General features: G+C 48.1%; 1 protein-coding gene across 1 annotated transcript in view; it reads left to right on the top strand.

The window, feature by feature from the left end:
• The first annotated feature begins 13,189 nt into the window (after positions 1-13,189).
• MYH16 (myosin heavy chain 16) overlaps positions 13,190-20,390 on the top strand; it is a 47,580-nt gene continuing 40,379 nt past the window's right edge. The window contains exons 1-8 of the mRNA XM_032782973.2: positions 13,190-13,463; positions 14,415-14,558; positions 15,108-15,264; positions 15,733-15,760; positions 17,231-17,327; positions 17,507-17,641; positions 18,634-18,697; positions 20,052-20,150. Of these exons, the coding sequence (XP_032638864.1) occupies positions 13,254-13,463; positions 14,415-14,558; positions 15,108-15,264; positions 15,733-15,760; positions 17,231-17,327; positions 17,507-17,641; positions 18,634-18,697; positions 20,052-20,150 (934 nt within the window). The 5' untranslated portion in view covers positions 13,190-13,253. The remainder of the gene's footprint in view (positions 13,464-14,414; positions 14,559-15,107; positions 15,265-15,732; positions 15,761-17,230; positions 17,328-17,506; positions 17,642-18,633; positions 18,698-20,051; positions 20,151-20,390) is intronic.

The raw sequence follows: 20,390 nt of genomic DNA, 5'->3' as shown, positions 1-20,390 counted from the left end.
TCACGTGTGCTCATGCTGAAAACCCCCATCTTGACAGGTAGGCAAAAGTGAGAACTCTACCCTGGTGCCGGGGTTTCTGTGTCTCAAGCAGGTGGATCTGATCAGATGGAAGAGAAAATATATATCGGTTTGTTCATTTCCTGCATCTCAGAGGAAATAGCTCAATTGTACAGCAGGTTTTTTTTCCCCTGCCAGGTTTTTGTCAGGCATTCATACACCAGTACTGAAGATTGCTTAGATCAACGCTACAACAGCTTTGAAAACATCGTTTTTAAGCCTGAAGGTAAAAGTCTGCTTCCTCCCTCCCCGCCCCCTCCATCTTTTCATGTCTTTTTAATAGGCTTCCTCACGTTGCTGCATGCAGTGAAAGATGCTACTGGTAAAATACGTCAACGTGCAGGATCCCTGCAGTGGCGTCAGACAAGTCATGCAATTGTTGCCCTGGCATCGCCGTGTGAGGTTGTTCTCTGGAGCAGGTGTTCAGAGCGATTCTTCTGCAAAATGAAACCTCACCTGGGGAAGAGAGGGACAAAGAGAAGGAGTCCTACAAAGCTAGCCATCTTCTGCCTTCAAATTGGGTATCTTGCACTAGATGCTGTACATACGCTTAGAATCATAGAATATCAGGGCTGGAAGGGACCTCAGGAGGTCATCTAGTCCAACCCCCTGCTCAAAGCAGGACCAATCCCCAAACAGATTTTTGCCTCAGATCCCTAAATGGCCCCCGCAAGGACTGAACTCACAACCCTGGGTTAGGAAGCAGACTCCTAAAAAGTCCCCACAATTTGCCAAGCAGTGTGACAACATGCATGTGAGGGGAAAGCGTTCAGCTCTGATAAAACAGGCACATGCAGAAGAAGTCACTGAATGCCATGGTTCCCCTTGGTACAGATGACACACTCTGGGACCCAAGCCAAGAGATACGCCAGTCACAAAGTGATGAATCAGATGCCGAGAAGAGTGCTTTGCTGTCAGGACAGCTGCAGCCGCATTTCAGTTCTGTTGCTAGGGAGGGCAGGGGAAACTATGAGCCCTCTCCACCCTTATGCAGAGGAGTAACCCCATTGGCCCCAGTTGGGCTGTGAATGAGAGCCAGGCAGGCAGGATCAGGCCTGTAAATTTAACGTATTGTATGTGGGTTTATCAGTAAAGATGTTCTGGTTAACAATGATAATTTACTAGTCCCTACTAACTCCCCTGTCAGACGAAGAATCACACAAATGGTGACCTTCACGTCCCCAGCCTTCAACTTCATTTCACCTACTATTATTATTCCTGTAGCACCTAGTGTCAGGCGATCTGGATGTGGGCAGTCTAGCCTAGTGGTGAGTGCGAGCATCAGATCTAAGGGTTAGAGAAGGCGTCAGGAACCAAGCATCAGAAATCAGGGGGTAGGGTCAGAGCTGGAGACTGGAGTCAGGCACTGGGTATCACGGCCAACGGTCAAGCTGGAGTTCCCTAGAGCAAGCAGGATAACGGGCAAGGTGGGGTCTCAGGTAGGGACAAGAGTAGTGACAATATTGAACACTGAACAGATAGCAAGCTGCTGCTGGCTTCAGAGCTGCTTTGCTGGCCCCTCCAGCTGCTCAGACAGCCTGCTGCAAGCTATGGATTGCCTGGAGACTAGCTCAGTTGCAGGCCCTGATTTCTGACATCTAGCGCCCTATTGTGCTAGGTCCCATACAAACACCTAGGAAGAGATAGCCCTGGCTCCAAACAGCTTACCATCTATATAAACAGGTCAGAGGAAAGCTAGGAGAAAGGAAGTGCTGTTATCCCATTTTACTGATGGGGGATTGAGGCACCAGGAAGATTAAGAGACTTGCCCAAGGTCACTCAGGCAGTCTGTGGCAGAGCTGAGCATTGAACCCCAATTTCCTGAGTCTAGTGCCTCAATCACAAGACTGTCTTTTCCATCTCAGTGAGCTCTCTTTGGGGTGGGCTTATTGCCAGGGGTGTGTGCACAGTAGGAGGAGATCAAAATCACCGCCAAAATTGTTTAAAACTTTTCATCTGCGTGGCTATGGACTTAAACCCTCTCCCCAAACAATTTGGACTATAAATGCTCCAACCTGAAAGCCCTGACTACAAAGAAGAAGAACAGATGAAACCGAAGCTGAATGAAAAATCTCCGGTGGCATTTGACGGGTTACGTTACATTTAGTGAATACCAACAACTCTACATGATCAGCTTTTGCTTTCTGCGATTCCATTATTATTCTTTGTCCCAACAAATCCTAGCTAAAGCTGGCACAGGACTCTCAATGCAGCTGACAAAGTATAACAATAATGCACATAACAATAATAACTTATACAAGAATATATGAAGAGGAGAATCTGTCCCTTTGTGTGTTTTTTTCAAGGCACGAGGCTTTAGGCCAAGTGTCTTTAACTGTCTTTTTTCTGCCAAGAATGAGAGTATTCACTCAGAAATGTAGGACAGGGGCCTGATTATTTCATCAGTTGCGCAGGCCAAAGCCAATGGGAGCTGCATGCATGCAACTGACAGGCTAATTGAGCCTGAGAAGTTCTAACGCCAGCTTGAATGGAAGTGGTAGGAGGCCTTTAGCACTTGCCAAATGCAGCTGCTAATGTCCGTTAGCCAGGCAATATAAATGTACATCTTAAAAAGCCAGCACAGTCCTGGAAGAACTGTCACTCCACACTAGACTGAACATTAAGGAACTAATTTTATCCTCTTAAGCTTCATCCTTTCTGCCATCTCGGAGGGGATCAGAGTAACTGTTTGGTATATTATTATTTAAAGATAACATCAGACACAGCTAATTATTAGAGTTATTACAGGACACTGATTTATTGAACTGCTGAAGTGTAATCACTGAACTCCTTGAAGCTTAACAGAGTTTGTTTTCTAAAGGAATTAAATAGCAGGATCCAGTAATATTCAGCTCTAGTTTAGTCTCAGGATCTTTTCTGTGCCATGAATATTTGGATGTGTTGAAACAGGCAGAACTATGTGCAGCTGAGGGAAAAAGCACAAGCCGTTGATGGGCTGTCTCAGATTTACGGGGGGAGTCCCATAAATGGGCAGGAGGAGGAACAGAGAAACGATTTAAACATCTGTGAACATCCCACACAACCTTTCTCCCCCAAAACATTCAAATTCCAAGGGAATAAAACACTCATTAAACTAAAGGAAAATATTTTAATTCACATGGGAGGGAAAAACCCATGAAAATATCAGAAAACATCCAAAATCGCGGATTTCAGAAGTCTGGCAACCTAACAAAATCCCTGAAGATGTCACTTTACTGTCAGGGATTCAATGTGCAATTTCATTAGATGCACATGAATGCCTGGTCCCCTTCCATTCCCTAAATACCAATAGTGTTATATCTGAGGCCATGAAGAATCTTTCTCTTTGGGGTAGGTTGAAGCCTTTCACAAAGATTTGTCCTGTGCTAGGAGCACAACGCTGTGTATGCGGCCTATTCTTGAACCACTGAAGTCAATGGCAGTTTTGACATGACTTTCACAGGGAGCAGAAGCAGAGTAGAGCTGTGCCATACTTCCAGTGAGCTGAAGCGGTTGCTTGCCTCTGGTTTGATGGGGCCAGACATGAGTGGTCAAGGGCTAAACTGTATGCCAACACCCTATGCAAACCCATTTCCTTCAGGGAGGATGGACAGAGCGTAAAGCCATGTGTAACCCACATACCATCTGAGTGTGGTGTTGGTGTTCTGTCCTAGCTAGTGGCATTGAGACCACTTAGAGAGTGATTAATGAGTCTGCTTTACAGCCTTAGGTAACAGCCAGTGGGCTTTTAGCTCATGTGGTAAAGGCTCATGCACTGGTTCAATCTCGCCTGCAGACAACCCTGGTCTGTCAGTGTTACACAGGCAAAATTTAGCTCTTAGAGAACGTCTTCACTGGAGCTGGAGGTGTAATTTCCAGACTGAGTGGACATTCTTGTGCTAAATCTGATCACGCAAGCATGTTCCACATGTAGCCATGACGACATGAGCAATGGCACATAGCTAGTGTCTCAGATGGGACCATACTCGGAGTGGCTAGTTCTCTTGCTGCTCATGCACCTATACTCTATTTTTAGTGTGCTTGCTCAATCAGACCTAGCATGGGTATGTCTGTTCAATTTGGAAATTAAACCTCCATCTGCAGTGTCAATGTACCCTTAAATAATCAACTCTTCGAGGCAGGGACTGTGTGTGCAGAGTCTAACACAGCTGGTCGCCGATTCTGATCAAGACCTTTGGATGCTGCCATAAACGAAATATTAAATAAATAAGGACAAGGATTTTCAAAGGGGCCTGAAAGTCAGTGGGAACTGGGCACCTAACTCCCTTAGGAGTTTTTGAAAATTGCAGCCCAGGCTAGGAAGTTACTGGAAATGGGTGGAAGGGGCTTTCTTGTGGTTAACATTAATGTTCAGGAGATGCTGAAAACTCTCCAAGGCCTGCTAAAAAGACACAAGCAGAAGGTTGGACACAGGGCTGTCTCTAAGTTTTTTGCCGCCCCAAGCAAAACAAACGAACAAATAAACAAAAAACCTCCCGGAATGCTGCCCCTGGAATTGTGCCGTCCCAAGCACATGCTTGGTTTGCTGGTGCCTAGAGCCATTCCTGATTGGACATGTCTCCTCTACCTGTTCCTAGCAGCTGTTGGTTAAAGCTAATTCTGTGCTAAGCATGAGGATAATATCAATGTCTGTTTCAGCATTTCCTATCTCACACACGCTGATTTAGTAACGAGGTTTCAGGGCAGCGGTAATTACATTCCTCGTGTTGTATCCACGCTGCCACTTGGCTGCTCTGATGTCTCTTCACATTTGGGTAGGATCTTTGATGTGCATGGCCTTCTGAGCCTTTTTGGATGAGCTTATTGAATAGTTCTTTGCACCAGTGTAGCCCTTGGGCATCCCCACCTTGCCACTTGCTGGAAGAGCAGCTCAGCTGAGAATCCAGCCAGACCCCTCCCTTCCAGAACACTGGGACTCACAGCTGATTTAAATGCATGTTTATTTGTTTGATAGCTCTCTGATTTGCTTCTAGCATGGAGTGAACCAAGGGATCCGAGTGTGGATTCTGCCTCCTTTACCCCATCCGCCCCAACTGAGGCTATGGCGACACTAGAGAGTATGGCTACACTCTAGTATAGCTGCTCTCAGCCAATGGGAGACAGCTCTCCCATCAATTGAATGAATCCACCCCCAATGAGCAGCGCCCAGTAGCCATGTCAGCTGGAGAAGCGCTCCTGCCACCATAGTGCTGTCCACACCGGTGCTTAGGTCGGTCTAACTTATATCATGCAGCGGGTGGTAGTGTAGATGCAGCCTAAGACATGTCCTGAGGTTGAGGTCCACACCTCCCTGAGAAACAACTAAGGGAACGGTTAGACCATCAGGGTGGGAATGTGAAAGGTTCCTCCCCCCCGTCCCCACAGTCTCCTTTTCTTTCCTGTTTTCATAACTGCACCTGGAAGAACTAACCAAAAGGGTATAAGACAACACAGTACAGAGATAAACCAAAGGCTGATCTGACAAACAAATGTGAGAGTGGCCCATATAACCCTAATGGATGATCCCATTCATTGCCTGAGAAAAACACCTCCACTACCTATGACATACTCCTAAGCAATGCATGATAACAGATAACATGACATACGGGCCACATACTTCAGTATGACGCTGGGTAGTGGCCCTGGATCAGGGTAAGGATTGAAGCCAGTAGGTGACCCTGGTGAATGGGCTAAGGTCAGGCCCGCTGATGGGGGAGGGGCGGCAAAGGGGGCAATTGCCCAGGGGCCCAGGCAATTTAAAAGGGCCTGGGGTGGCACCGGGAGCCCCAGGCCCTTTTAAACAACCCAGGAGGGCTGCAGGGCTCCTAGGCACACGTGACTGCACTGGCCAATTGTGCCGGCCCATGGGACCTGGAGCAGTTGCATGTGGCTGGGAGTGACAGGCGGTCCTGGAAGTGATGGATTTGTCACTTCCACCCCCATCCGCCCTAGGGACAGCCCTGGCCCTGGGGCCCGGAATTTCTGTCGGTGGGTTTAGTTAAGGATGGGGCCAGTAGAGGGTCTTGGGCCCAAGTTCCTAGCCCTGGCATCTCTGGGCTTGCCGCGTCAGTTATGCAAGTACAAATATTGCTTGAGCCCCGGCACTGGCCTATGGTTCAGTCTGGGGGCTGCAGAGGGCGCCAAGCTAGGGTTAGGATTGGGGCCAGTTTTGGGCCCTGGGCTAAGGTTAGGGTTGCAGCTGGCTGGAGGCCCCAGGTTAAGGTTAGGGCTAGAGCTGGCTGGAGTCCTGGGCTCATTAGGATTGGGCCCCTAATTGCACCCCTAGTGGGGTTTGAAAGTGCTCAGCACCTCACAGGATCAGTCCCAGGGGGCTGGGCAAAAAGCTCTTTGCCCTTGTTTGGTTCGAGTCGGGGATGTTTGCCTCTTCAGCACAGGCGTTACCCTGCTGCCCTCATGGGAAGACAACAATCCTCCCCACAGTGGCCAGCAGACAACAGCTGAGAATGCGACTAGCACATTTAGCCGGAGGATCAGCATTATTATTATTATTATTTAATGATTAATAAATGCAACAAACATCTTAGAGTCTCTTGGATCAGCTCTTAATATAACCACGTGCAGGGTTTGCCTTTCCCGATGCGAACGACCCCCCAAAGCAGCATCCGCCATATGTCAGTTTGCTGCACCCCAGTGAATGTAACAGGCAACATCTGAAAGGCAGCTCTGGGTTACCCCAGGGCTTGCAGGACAGGCTGGCTTGAACAGCAACGCCCTACTGTGCGCAGGCTGAGACCGTAAGTCAATCAAACATTCTTTTGGCCCACTCGGACTTGCTGTTCTCCTATCTTCTCCTTTACCTTACTTGTTGCGGGCTGGCGGCTGCAGGAAGAAGTACTCTATCTTATACGGCTTTGTACCCTAGGGACACGTCTACATTGCAAAAAACCTGCCGCAACAGCAAGCTTCAGAGCCTGGGGCAACTGACAGGGCTAAATGCTACAGGGCTAAAAACAGCAACATAGACATTCCCGCTCGGGCTGGAGCCCAGGCTCTGAAACCCAGGGAGGGTTGGGTCTCTTGGCTCGGAGTGGAACATCTGCGCTGCTGTTTTTCGCCCCTTAGCACAAGCTGACCAGAGCTGCGTGACTCGCTGCCACGATGATCTTTTGCCCATCACTGTAATAGCTGGGCAGCACACTAGCTCCAATGGATTTAGCCTCACAACACCCTAGGGAGGTAGGGCCGTGCTATTCTTCCCATTGGGAAAGTCTGCAATAGAACAGGCACTTGATCCCATGTCCCCCATGTCCTAGGCTAGTGCCCTACCACTGGACATCCTCCCTCTCTCCTATTTGACATCAGTACCTTTCAGACAGGGCTACCTAACACCCGCCTATCATAGCTTCCTACTCAGATTTGAACCTTAGCGTTCATAAACTGAGAAGCTAGCATGAACCCTCTAAGCTTAATTACCAGCTTAGATCTGATAGCCTGCCACCAACCAGGAATTCCAGTGCCTGGTACACTCTGGTCCCCCCAAAACCTTCCCTGGGGACCCCAAGAACCCAAATCCCTTGGATTCTTAAAACAAGGAGAAATAAAACCATTCCCCCCCCTCCTCTTACGCCTCCCAGGCTTCCCGTCGGCCCGGGCTACCCTGAGGAGATTACTGATGTAACCTCTTTACACAAACAATCCAAGAAGCCAATGTTCCTCTCTTCCACAAAGAGACAACCAAATACAGGAAACAGAAAAGAATCTATCTTCTCTTCCCCCTTTGTCTTCTCCCTCCCACCAATTCCACTGGTGCTGCAGAGAATTCACCCTCCGTTGCTCTAACACAAAGAGAATATTTCGCCTCCCCTTCGTTCCTAGCCTACCCAGAGAGAAAAAAAACTCAACAAGTCTTAAAAAGAAAACTTTATATAAAAAAGAAAGAAAAAAGGCATAAAAATATTCTCTGTATCGAGATTGACAATAATACAGGTTCAATTGCTTAAAAGAAAAATGAATAAACAGCCTTATTCAAAAAGAGATACAATTTAAACATTCCAGCAACTACACACATGTAAATACAAATACAAAACAATAATAGCCTATTGTTTTTCTACCTTTGTACTCACAACTTGGAAACTGAAGATTAGAAGCTTGAAGATAGAAAAGATCCCCTCTCATAGCTGAGAGCCAGTCAAAAGACACAGACCCAACATTGCCTCCCTGAGTTTTGAAAAAATCCAGTTTCCTAATTGGTCCTCTGGTCAGGTGTTTGGTTCCCTTTGTTAACCCTTTACAGGTGAAAGAAACATTAACCCTTAGCTATCTGTTTATGACACCACCTCCAAAGTCACTCATTTTGAGTGGTGTAGGGTGGTATTATTTAGAGTGCTCAGGGCAGGGCCCATGTCTTTTATGTTCTGTAAGGCGCCATTAAAACAAATACTTTTTCTATAATATATAAATAATAACAATAAGTGAGTGGAAAAGTTGTTCCACTGCAGCCAGGGTCATTATAATGGAGTTTATAAAATATAATGAGAGAGAATGCGTGTGTGTGTGTGTGTGAGCACGTGCACGCGCCCTCTGCTGGGTAAAATCTGAACAGTTCAACTTTGTGACATAGGCCCTATACTGCTAAGAAGTAATGGCCATTCTCCTTTAGCTCAGGTGGTATTTATTATTAATTATTATTTGTACTCATATTTCACTAGTGCCCAGAAGCCCACGGTCACATTTCAGGACCTGATCCTGCAACCATTAGAGAACCAAAATGCCCACTGTCTTCAAAGGCATTTTGTCTGAGTAGGGACTGCAGCCCTAAGTCAGAATTTTGGATCATTGATAACATTATTCTGCCAATTTTCATGGGAGCTGGATTTGGCCCTAAATGTTTGCTGATTCTGGCCTCTTGGTTGGATGAGCTTGTGCCTGTTTATGATTAACCAGCTTGACCTATAACCTCATGGGGAGTGTGACTATTTTTTTGCCACCTAGCTCCCACCCATGGATAATACAGACCTTTATGTCTAATAGACCAGGATGAATAATTCACAGTCCGTAATTTATCTAATGAATTTCACCTCTCTCGCACTCTCTAGACAGGTCATTCAGGAGTCACTTATAATTTCCACTCAACGATTCATCGTTTAAAATTATTCACCGAATACGCTCAGCAAATAAGTCACACTCTGTAGTTCATTTGTGAGCAGTTCATCACAACCACTCAATATTCAAAAGTCAAGATGGATTAGCTCATTCTGATTGGACATACAGATCATGCGGTACCATTTCTGTTCTCTGAGTAGATGAATCGGATTTTCAGTGTGAATACTCACCACTGCAAATTCAAAATTTGCTTTCTCCATTTCCCTAATATTTGCCTCAAATTTGCTGTTTCTGCAAACATTTCTGCCAGCAAACTCCCTCCTTAGCATATTCACCTAAGTAAACACACAACCCCTTGACGGGGGATACTACTCATGCTCCACCCACAAGAGTCATCAGATGCTTCTACTGAAACACACAGCAGTGCAGGAGGTAGCAAAGTTGACACTGAAGTGGTCATCATTAGACTTCAGAGTCAACATGCCACTGCAATATGACTGGGGGCAGTTGTCAAACTTGCCACCTCCTAGAGCAGTTGGGTGAAATTCAGTCCTGGCGTAAGCAGTTGCAACTCCACAATAGATGCCATTGTCTATCTGCCTGCAGACTCAGGCAAACAGCTCAGATGCACAAGTTTTTCATCACAAATGTAAGGACTAAAAACTATTTTCACTTGGAAGCTTAATTGGGTCAAAACTAATAGTGCCACTTGAGAAGTAGGGGCACAGCTGGCACTCCAAGTACTATTGAGCCGGACTCCTGCTTTTCACTGATCAGCTACTCTCACTGGTGAAATTCTTACCCGTCACCTGGCAGGAAAGAGACGGCTGAAGTCGTGCCTTTGAAGGAAAAATTCATTAGGCAGCTGTTCTATTTCAGCCCCTGGTCCCCGGACTCATGCAGTTGAGTGGGTAAGATACCCTATAAGGAGAAGAAAGGGAAGGAGAATTCCCCAAGAAACAGGGCATTAATTGATCTCTCCTTCGGGACATGAGCGTTGGCCAATCACGTTTGCAATGGTGTGGCCAGCTGAGCTTGCGTCTGATTAATGTGGTTATTTTTTTTAAAGGAAATGCTGGCTCAGGCCCTTTGGGTGGGTATAAGAGAAGCTGGTCAGCCCCTTGTAAACAGCCAACGTCTTCCAGCACTCTCAGTGGTAGGTACTTGGTATGTGTGACGGTCGGGAAGAGGTGTATTAGGGAGATCTGCTGTGATTCATGCAGCCGCACTGGGCAGGAATTGAAAGTGGAGGCGGGGGAGGGAATAATATCAGGCTATAAGAAGCAATAGCTACCCTTCTAACTTACCCAGCATGAATTTGTTTCCATTGTGTTTTATGCCAGAGAGACTTTGAACTCACAGATAGTTTTATGTTATAGTTGTTACATCAGCGGAAGCCTTGGAAAACTAAACCTCAGAATTTTAACAAGCAAGAGCCTGCTCTGAAAACCCATTGACGATAATGAGGAGATTCCTTTGGAGCAGGCCTTTAGAGAGGCAGTTTGATCAAATACATTAGAATAGTTAAAGGAACTTCCTTGCACTGTACTTGGTTTTTAACAATTGACTTAATTTAAGACATCGGTGGGGTGTGTTATTCAGTGGCTAGACTGGAGAGGGGTGTATCAGGGCTCCTGGGCTGGCTGCACTACTTATCATGTGACCTTTGGCAAGACCTTTGCACTCTTTTTCAAAAATGTCCCCGGCTTCGGGTCCCAAAATAAGACTCCCTTGGGGCTGATTTCAGAAGAGCTTCAAGTAGAAAGGCAGGCGGCCAGAAATATCAGATTTTAGATGCCTCATGTTGGCCTCTCAGAAACCAAGGCAACCCCAAATTGATGGACACTTTTGAAGATTTCGGCCATTCCTCAGTTTCCCCATCTATAAAATACTATCTCCTAGGGATAGTGAAGCTTACTGAATTGAATTCTGTAAAGGGCTTTGAGAGCCTCAGCTAAGGGCACTGTATGACCGAAGGTTATGCTATTTGTATTTACAAGCGTGTATGTTTAGTGGGGGTCTAGTGCAATGTACCTTTCAATCTACTCGGTTACTAATATGCTTTAAAGATCCAGGGTCCAAGTTCTGCTCCCCTGCTTTATTCATGTATAATGTTACCTTAGTTCACTAGTGAGTCTGTTGATTTCAGTGGGATTGCTGATGGAGTAGGGTGCGGCTCTTTGTGAACAAGGGAGAGCAGAATCCGGTTCTAAATAACTCTTGCAAACCTGGGAACAAGAATAGTCAAAACACAGCAGGGTCCATGGATTGAGCTACACAGAGCGCAAAGGAAAATGTTTGCTGATCCTCCCTCGCTGAACCTCCTTTATCTCTGCCTGCTTGACCAGCAGATGAGGTATACAGAGGAAAATTCTTCCTTCATGCTCTGTGGGTGAAATTCATCCACTGAAATCAGTGGTGTTACACCAGGAATTCATTTGGTCCCCATAGCTTCCCTTATTGTTTCCAGTGCCTGGAGGAGCAGTACTGAATCTTGGGTTTTTTTAGACCCTCAAGATCTTGAGTGGGCACCGGGGAGATTGAGATCCCCAGAGGGACCCCAACCAAGATCTCTCTCTGCTTAGTGCCAATCTATTCTGAGAGAGCAACAGGCTGCGGCCCAAGCAGCATCTTCTAAATGGAGCAACAGATGGCAAGCAGAGTCAGCTGCCCTTCCCCTTGGGATTCCTCCCTGTCAGCCAAGACTGGCTTGTGTAACCAGGCAGCTACTTCTGCTGCGACACCACAGCTCAATATTGCAGTGAAACACTGTTCTGGGTTACGCACCCGCTGCCGCAGGGAGTCAAAGGAGCTGCAGTGGTGGCTTAATCTTTAATGACAAGAGCATCAGGGGTCAGGTCTGTGATGTCTCCTGGAGGAACAACCCGGAAGGCACAGATCAGCCTTTCAGCAGCTCGCATCCTGGACTGTGCTGCTAGGGCTAGTGTGTTCCCTGCGGTAAGGGAGGGAAGCTTTGGGGTCTGATTTCTGACTGCCAATGGGCCGTTCAGCAGCCCAGAGCCCACACAGAATCTCCGTAGTGCTCAGCATTATGGAGATGCCACTGACACTGCCTTCCCCTAGATCTGCCCAAACATGCCACCAGATTTGGGGCTTGCAAGCATTCTTGGTGGCCCTATGCATGGCCTGCACCAGGGAATTCTCCCCTTGCCACAGGCCAGGAACTCTTGGGGAACGTCTACACTGCAGTTAGACACCCACGCATAGGTGCCAACTCCAAGAGCACCCACGGGGAAAAATTTGTGGATGCTCTGCACCCACCAGCAGCTCCCCGCCCTGCCCCAGCTCCGCCCCCTCCGCTCCGGCTCCTCCTCTGAGTGCACCGCCACGCCCTGCTTCTCCCCCGTCCCTCCCAGCACTTGGGCTGCAAAACAGCTCTTTCGTGGGGCAAGCCTAGTAGGGTGGGGAGAGAAGGGGGAACGCAGTGTGCTTGGGGGAGGGCCTGAGTGGGGATTTGGGGAGGGGTCCAATGGGGCAGGGAGGGGCAGAGTTAGGGTGGGGACTTTGGGGCAGGGGTGGAGTCGGGGGGGGCACAAGCTCCCACAGGCGCAGGAAAAAGTTGGCGCCTGTGCACCCACGGCTGGCCCATGCCAGCTGACTCTGGCTCGTGTGGCTCAGGCTAAGAGCCTGTTTAATTGCAGTGCACATGTTTGGGCTCGGGCTACAACTCGAGCTCTGGAACCCTCCCACCTCCCACTGTCCTAGAGCCTGGGCTCCAACCCAAGCCGAAACGTCTACACCACAATTAAACAATCCCTTCCTTAGCCCCCAGACCCCACAAGCCCGAGTCAGCTGGCACAGGCTAGCTGCAGGTTTTTCATTGCAGTGTAGACACCACTGGGGCTTAACGGGTTTAGGGAGTGCGGGAGAAATCACCTCTCACTTTCTAGCCTCCCTCTTGGTAACAATCCTCCCATTTGGGGCATCCCAGTCTCTCACTATGTGCTGTGATGGGGCCCTATTGAATTCACAGGGGGTTACTGTAGCCTGTGGGGGACAGAATAGGGCCCCAGGATTCCCCACTGTGCTCCTTGCCAGATTCTCTGTTCTCCCCCTTTTCACAGCCTTGCAGGAAGCACTGCTCCCCGTCTCTTTTCCTTCCGGTTTCACCCTCTGCCTGACCCGAAGCCAAGATGCCTGGTGGCTACAAAGGCGAGTGCGGGGATGACATTGACCCCATGCCGTTCCTGAACCCTACCGAGAAGGAGAAGCTGGAGGCCATGAACAAGCCCTATGATATCAAGAAGTCGTGCTGGGTCAAGGATGAGAAGGAGGGTTTCGTTGCTGGGGAGATCCAGTCTGACAAGGGTGACCAACTCGTTGTGAAGACGGTGACCAACCAGGTACGGTTGGCTCTGTGAGTTGGGTGTGAGAATGGCAGCAGCTCTCGCTGGGTCACTGTCCTAACACTGCAGCTGCATCGCCAGTGTAAACCTCTAGATTTCAGGGCCTGGTTTCTCCCTCCTCCCTCTGTGGGGCAGAGGCTTAAAATCAATGGAAATCCATTGTATTCTCTGGTGAGAGGGGGAAGGAATCATGCCCAGGAGTTAACTGACCACATAGGATTAGCCCTGAAGCCAAGTGGTGCTAGTCAGGATTACTCACATGAGTAAAGCTTTGCAGGACCAAAACACTGTTTGTCTGAAGCCTCTAGCCTCCGACAGGCTGAAAGTGACAGTGGCTGCCTGGCCGGGCTTGAAGGAGAGCTTTGCTATTTGCTTTGCAGCTCTTTCTGCCCATAGTTTCATGGGAAAGACGCTCGTTAACAGTCCGAGCATCTTCCACGCAAAGCCTCCGGGGTTTGGTCTGATTAGAATGTTCCTGTGCTGGATTGGCAGCCTGGGCGAGGGAAGTCTGCTATCCCCAGAGCAGGCATGGCATGGCGAGTAGCCATCCATGTGCCCGCCTCCCTGCCCTGCTGACGTGCCGTCAGCCTGACCTGGCCTGAGCCGCGATAGGGCTGGAAATTCAGTGTCCATGGGCCAGTTCAGGCCTGGGCCCTCTCTGCAGAGCCTGCCAACAAGGTGCTGTTGACAATAAGTGCAGGAGGGGTTGAGATATGGCTAGGCATCCATGGAGACCATCAAACCCATCTCACATAGCGTCTGAGGGGTGCTCACTGGCCTAACACCTTTCAGTAGCAATTGAAAGAGGCAAGATTGAACCCAGAGGCCAGAGGGCACAAGGCTCTACTTCCCATTTACCAGTTGACTCGAACTCTGGTTCAAATATTCTGATGCAGACCAACCCCACTTACATATAGTTTCCCTAACACGCCCCCCCCCTCCCGCCAGACCCTCACCGTGAAGAAGGATGATATCCAGCAGATGAACCCACCGAAGTTCTACCAGGTCAGCGACATGGCCAACATGACCTTCCTGAACGAGGCCAGCGTCTTAGACAACCTGCGGCAGCGTTACAGCTATATGAGGATCTATGTAAGTGGAAGGCTCACAGCGGACAGCCGAGTAGCGTGTGACGATGAACATGTCAGTGCCAGGCACTAGTGGGTCAGAAATAGTCACTGATGCCAGTACAGAGGCCCAGATCCAGACCTGAGTTACGTCAGTGTAAATCTGGAGGCACTTTCTTCTTTCTGAGTTCCACCCCATTCAAACCCTCCTTTCAGGCCTGCTTGGCTCTCACCTGCTTAAAGCAGATGTGGCATGTCAGGCAGCCTGGATTCTGAGCCTCACTCTGCCTCTGCATGAAATCAGCCAAGCTAATTCACTACTCTGGGCCTCAGTTTCCCCATCTGTAAAACAGGGACAATGAATGACGCTGTCCTACGAGTGTTGGTAGCACTAATTCATGCTTGTAAAGCCCTTGGAGATCCCTGAGTGCAGGGTGCTAGATGAGTATCAGGAGTTAGAGAGACCTGAAGTATCACCTGAGGCTGAGAAACTAGCTTTGTGCTTCCCATTGTGTCCAAAGCAAACTGGTTTTCCTCATGCTGGCTGGTTTCTCTTCTCTTTCTCACCTTCCAGACGTACTCTGGTTTATTCTGCGTGACTGTCAACCCCTACAAGTGGCTGCCAATCTACGGAGCCCGGGTGGCCCAGATGTACAAGGGCAAGAAGCGTACTGAGATGCCCCCTCATCTCTTCTCCATCTCTGACAATGCCTACCACGACATGCTCCAGGGTGAGTGCGAAGGGCAAACCGGCTTCCCTACTCCCCTGGAGCCTCTCTCCTTGTTCATCTCAACCATGGCTGCCCCCGGAGATCCCTCTGGGGTGGGGTGAGCTTCCCCCAGCAGTGAAAGTTGCTGCAAAGTTGGGCTTCACATGAAGTTTTGGGAGGGGAAAGACTAGCTAGATCCCTCCCTCCCCCCGAATCCAGGGCTCTGATGCCACACAACCGTCTCATGGAAGGGCTCCTGCAGAGCATGTTCTGAAGATGGCACTTGCCCCTTCCTTGACAACACCATGGGTTAGGCTTCCCTGTGTGGATGAAAGAGGAAGGGAGTGTCTGAGGGCAGAGGGGCAGGGACCAAGGGCGGTATCCCCAAGCCCAGGCAGTGCATGCCCTGCAGGGCTGGCGCTTTGTTCCTAAGGGATTCTGGAGACCCTTGTTAACTCTGGTCTTGTCCAGTTTGTTGTTCCCCCACAGACCGTGAAAACCAGTCTATGCTGATTACGTAAGTATTTCTTGGGAGTCTTCAGCTGGTCATCTCCGCTGAGCCAGAGGGGAACAGGATGCAGGGAGAAGAGGTGGAATTAGGTCTGGGAGGAAAAGCTGTCCGGTGGTTAGAGCAAGGGCTGGCAGTTAGGATGCCCTGGTTCTGTTCTTGACTGTCACGGACTAAAGCTCCAATTGTCCTTGGCTGTGTGGGGAGCAAGGGGGACAGGAGCCTTTCCCCACACTTGCGTGCCCTGTGCGAGGACCAGCTGCAAATGCCATCCCTGGGCTTGGAGGGGTGGGGGCAGGCGTGGAATGTAGGGACTGTTCCCTTGATGTCCCCCTGCAGGCCCTGTTCATTTTTCTGCTGATCCTCTGCAGGTTTAGTGGAGGCAAGATGCACATTCCCCTGCCCTTCCACAGTCTGCCCCCTTCCCATGTACAGATCAGTGAGCTCAGAGTCTCTCTGCGGTGTCCAGGATCTAATGCAGCAAACTGGGATGATCCCTGCCTTCCCAGCATGGACACCGTAGATAAGTGATACCCCAGATTGCCCTCTCATGGCCTGGAATGATTCTGCAGGCACCCTGCCTCAGTTTGCCTCTGAGTTCTGAGAATAATACACTTCTACCCAGTGTCTTCAAGAACAATATTACACACACACAAAAACCTTGAGCTAATTTATCAGATTAACCAGATTCCCTTTTAGATGCAGGGTTTCACAGCCCTCCTTCTTGGGGCTTTATGCTTCTGAGTTCTTCCTTTCAAGCTCAGCAGTTCCTCCTTGACTGGGCTTGCAGCCTTTTTTTGAGTCACCCACCCAGTCAAATAATCAGTCTCTTGATCCTTCCCAAGTGGGTCTAATAACTCCAAGCTCCTGTCTGCGAGAGAGGGGAGCTTTGCTCCCTCCCACCCCCCACTTTACAAGGCTCCAGGTCTCAGACCCTTAAAGGAACAGTGCTCTTGGACGGCCCTAGATCTTTCCTCTGCCTCCTCAAGCTACTTCCCTGGTCTGTAAAGGCTGGAACCCTGTTACAGACACAGGCCGCTGCCAGCACACAGTACGGGCCATGTGTTGTAAAACTGTAGGGCAATGATGCCGATTTTTGCATAAATGTAAAACTCTTCCTGATGACACTTCTGGAAGTATCAACTATGGGCCTGATTCTCCTCTCGCCTTACACCCCTCCCCTATTCTTGACTTTAATGAAGTTACTCCAATTTTGCCCTGGTGCGAGGGAAAGAAGAATCAGCCCCGGTGAGCTTTGTAAGTGACCGTTCACGTCACAGATGTCTTTCCCCAGGGCAACTGCCTTCAGTCTTTCCCCGCTCGTTCTTGGGCAGGACAGTCCGCCCCAGAAAGGACTCGTGCCTGCAAACACACACAGTAGAAGCAATGTTATTTCTCTCCTGACACAGACAGATCATGTCTTACCTTTTGCTTGTTTCTTTTTACTGACACCTTGTTTCTCTCATTTGTTTTACTTAGCGGAGAATCCGGTGCCGGCAAGACTGAGAACACGAAAAAGGTCATTCAGTACTTTGCCAACATCGGCGGCACGGGCAAGCAGGCTCCTGATGGGAAGGTAAGATGCAGGAACGTGGGCGTACTGTCACAACAGTCATTCGACTTCCCTTGGGAGAAATTTTCCTTTAAAGAGCTGCAGGAAATGTTTGCAACCGAACCCCAAAGTCTTTTGTGTTTAGATTCCGAGGCCAGAAGAGACCACTGTGACCATCTAGTGTGACCTCCTGTATAACACAGGCCACAGAACTTCTCCAAAACAATCTGCTTTTTCTTGCACAGGGATCCCTGGAAGATCAAATCATCCAGGCTAATCCTGTCCTGGAGGCTTTTGGAAATGCCAAAACTACCAGGAACAACAATTCCTCACGTTTTGTAAGTATCAGCCTCTCTCCTGACTTCAGTTTCGTTGCGTAGGGGGTGGGTGGGCTATGTCAATGATGCAATCCGAAAGCGTTCACAGAGGAAGAAGCCTCTGCAGGAGTAATGATAATAAGAAGGATGTATTTAGCACTTTGCATTTCCAAAAGACCATGCAAGCATTAATTACCCTGCATTTGCTAACATTCCAAATCAAGCTTCATTGCATCCAGGTTCACTAAAACAGACACAAAAATAGAAAATCAAACATTGCCAGAAGCTGGGAATGGGCGACAGGGAATGGATCACTGGCTGACTACCTGTTCTGTTCATTCCCTCTGGGGCACCTGGCATTGGCCACTGTGGGAAAACAGGATACTGGGCTAGGTGGACATTTAGTCTGACCCAGTCTGGCCGTTCTTCTGTTCTTATGTACAGTAAGAAATACACACTCATATTAATGATCCACTGTATTAGTGATCCTTAGTGCTTATAGATCAAATTCAAAATGCTTTGCAAATGTAAGCAAATGAACCCACAGAACATCTCAGTGAAATAAGTGAGTATCATTCATCCCTTCTAACTGGTTGGGAAATCAAGGCATGAAGATTTTTTGATTCAGGAAATCCCTGAAGCACATGCTTACGTCCCCCTGGAAGTCAGTGGAGTATATGCTAAAATATTTTCCTGAATCAGGACCAAAAAGCTTTGTCAAAGTCTCATAGCTGGTGCGTGAGAGTGTTCCTGGTTCCCATTCTTCTGTCGTTTGCTCTATACAGCCTTGCCTCATGCTGTAACAATAGGACAGTTTCTTTAAGCTATACTAAAATATCCAAGAACAAAGGGATTTTTATAGACTTGAGCTGAGAAAAGACTAATCGCTTCTCGCTGACTTGCACGTTTGACCCTGCTGCACGGCCCCTATGAGTTCTCAGAATCTCTCAGCTACTCCCTGTTTTTTGGCAGATATCGCAACAAATGGCCTCCTCTTTCATTTTCTTATCCAGGGCAAATTTATCCGAATTCACTTCGGTACCACGGGCAAGCTGGCTGGGGCTGACATTGAGAGCTGTAAGTAGCCACATGAATGTTGTCATTTACTGCCCCCTGAGTCTCATCTAAAGGCCATGGGAATGAGTGGGAAAACTCCCATTGACATCAGTGGCCTATGGGCCAGGGTATATATTGTATGGCCCTCTTCTGCACCAGGGCAAAGCTGGAGTTAATTACATTAACTTGATTGATTTGCTGTGGTGAAAACAAAACCAGAATCTGGTCTCTGGTGAAAAGACCTGCTACAGTTACTTGTATTCATCATCATCAGGACAATGGCATGACTGTGGTATACTTAGGATTCTAAAAATAGCTTTCTAGGAATGTGCAGTGTTCTTTGTTTGCACACATGCATTTAAAACCAAACTTAGATCCACATATCCCAGCTCTCAATGCATAGAGACCCCGGTGTGTTTCCTGGCTAGGGACTTTGAGAGGGCAGAAGAAAGAGAAAGAGGAAACATACGGACTGTTGGTTTTTTTTTTCCTGGGAGATTCTTTATATCTGCCACTTTCAACTGGTCCCTGGTTTGCAGTCCTCTCTGGAGGTCATAGGTTGCATTCACCTCTTTTTTTGGACAAGGAGGGGTAGATTTCCTCTGAATCAATCAGAACTGCAGCCTAACTGGCTGTTGAGCAACGGAAGGAGCTCCTTCCCTCAACTTCTTTGCAAATGGCTGAATTTCCTGCCTCGGCATCATTTGCAAGTTGCAGCCTCAGCTGGTGTGACCAAGAGAATAAGAGACCAGAATCAAACGTAAGTCTCCTTCATGTCAGTGAGAAACAGCACCGTTGGACCAATGCACATGGGCATAGGACATGATGACAGGGCACAGGGAGTTTTTTTCTATGGCTCTTTTTAGAGAGGAAAAGCATCTCAGAGATGATTAGTAGTTTAATCATATATGCAATAAATCGACTTTTCATAACATCCTTTGAAATGGAAAGAGCTTCAGGGCAGTCACGTATCTGGAGATTAGAGCGGGGCTCTGAGAATCAGAAATCCTGGCTTCCTTGGACCCACCATTGACTTATGACCCTGGATAAGTGACTTCATCTCTTGCCTCTGATTCACCCATTTGGAAAAGAATTATAATAAAACTGATCTAACTGGGAATGTTGTGAAGCTTATAAAGTTCTTTGAGATCCTCAGCTGAAGGATGTTCTAGGAGTGCAAAGTATTATACTTATTGTTACAATAATGCTGAATAGAGTGAATGGAGAAGGAATTTGCTTCCAAAGGATACTTACTATACATGAAATTCTGGCTCCATTGACATCAACAGAGCCAGGATTTCACCCTATATCTTTTACCTATGTCTGCAATCTTAACACAGGCCTGGGTTTACCAATGATCCCCTTTATATTTCAGATCTCCTAGAGAAGTCTCGTGTCATTTCCCAGCAGGCAGCTGAGAGAAGCTATCACATCTTCTACCAGATCCTCTCTAAGAAGAAGCCTGACCTGATTGGTATGGCACTTCTGTGTATAGTCACTCTTCTTAACTCAGGCTTCCCTGATATGTCCTCTATTTCCAGGATGAGAAATCGATTTGCCAAAGCTTTGTTTATCAGTGGTTAAAGTAGGTCGACTCAAGAAGGCGACCTCTTACTGAAGCAGCTAAGGAGGAAGAAGACCAGGCCAGTGAATGAAGGCAAAGTTGTATTTCCCTTTCTTTAAACCCTGTAACTGACTGGTCTAAGGTGTGCCA

The sequence above is a fragment of the Chelonoidis abingdonii genome, chromosome 9, assembly GCF_003597395.2.
Source record: "Chelonoidis abingdonii isolate Lonesome George chromosome 9, CheloAbing_2.0, whole genome shotgun sequence".
Lineage (NCBI taxonomy): Eukaryota > Metazoa > Chordata > Testudines > Testudinidae > Chelonoidis > Chelonoidis abingdonii.
This window is presented reverse-complemented; position numbering and strand designations above follow the sequence as displayed.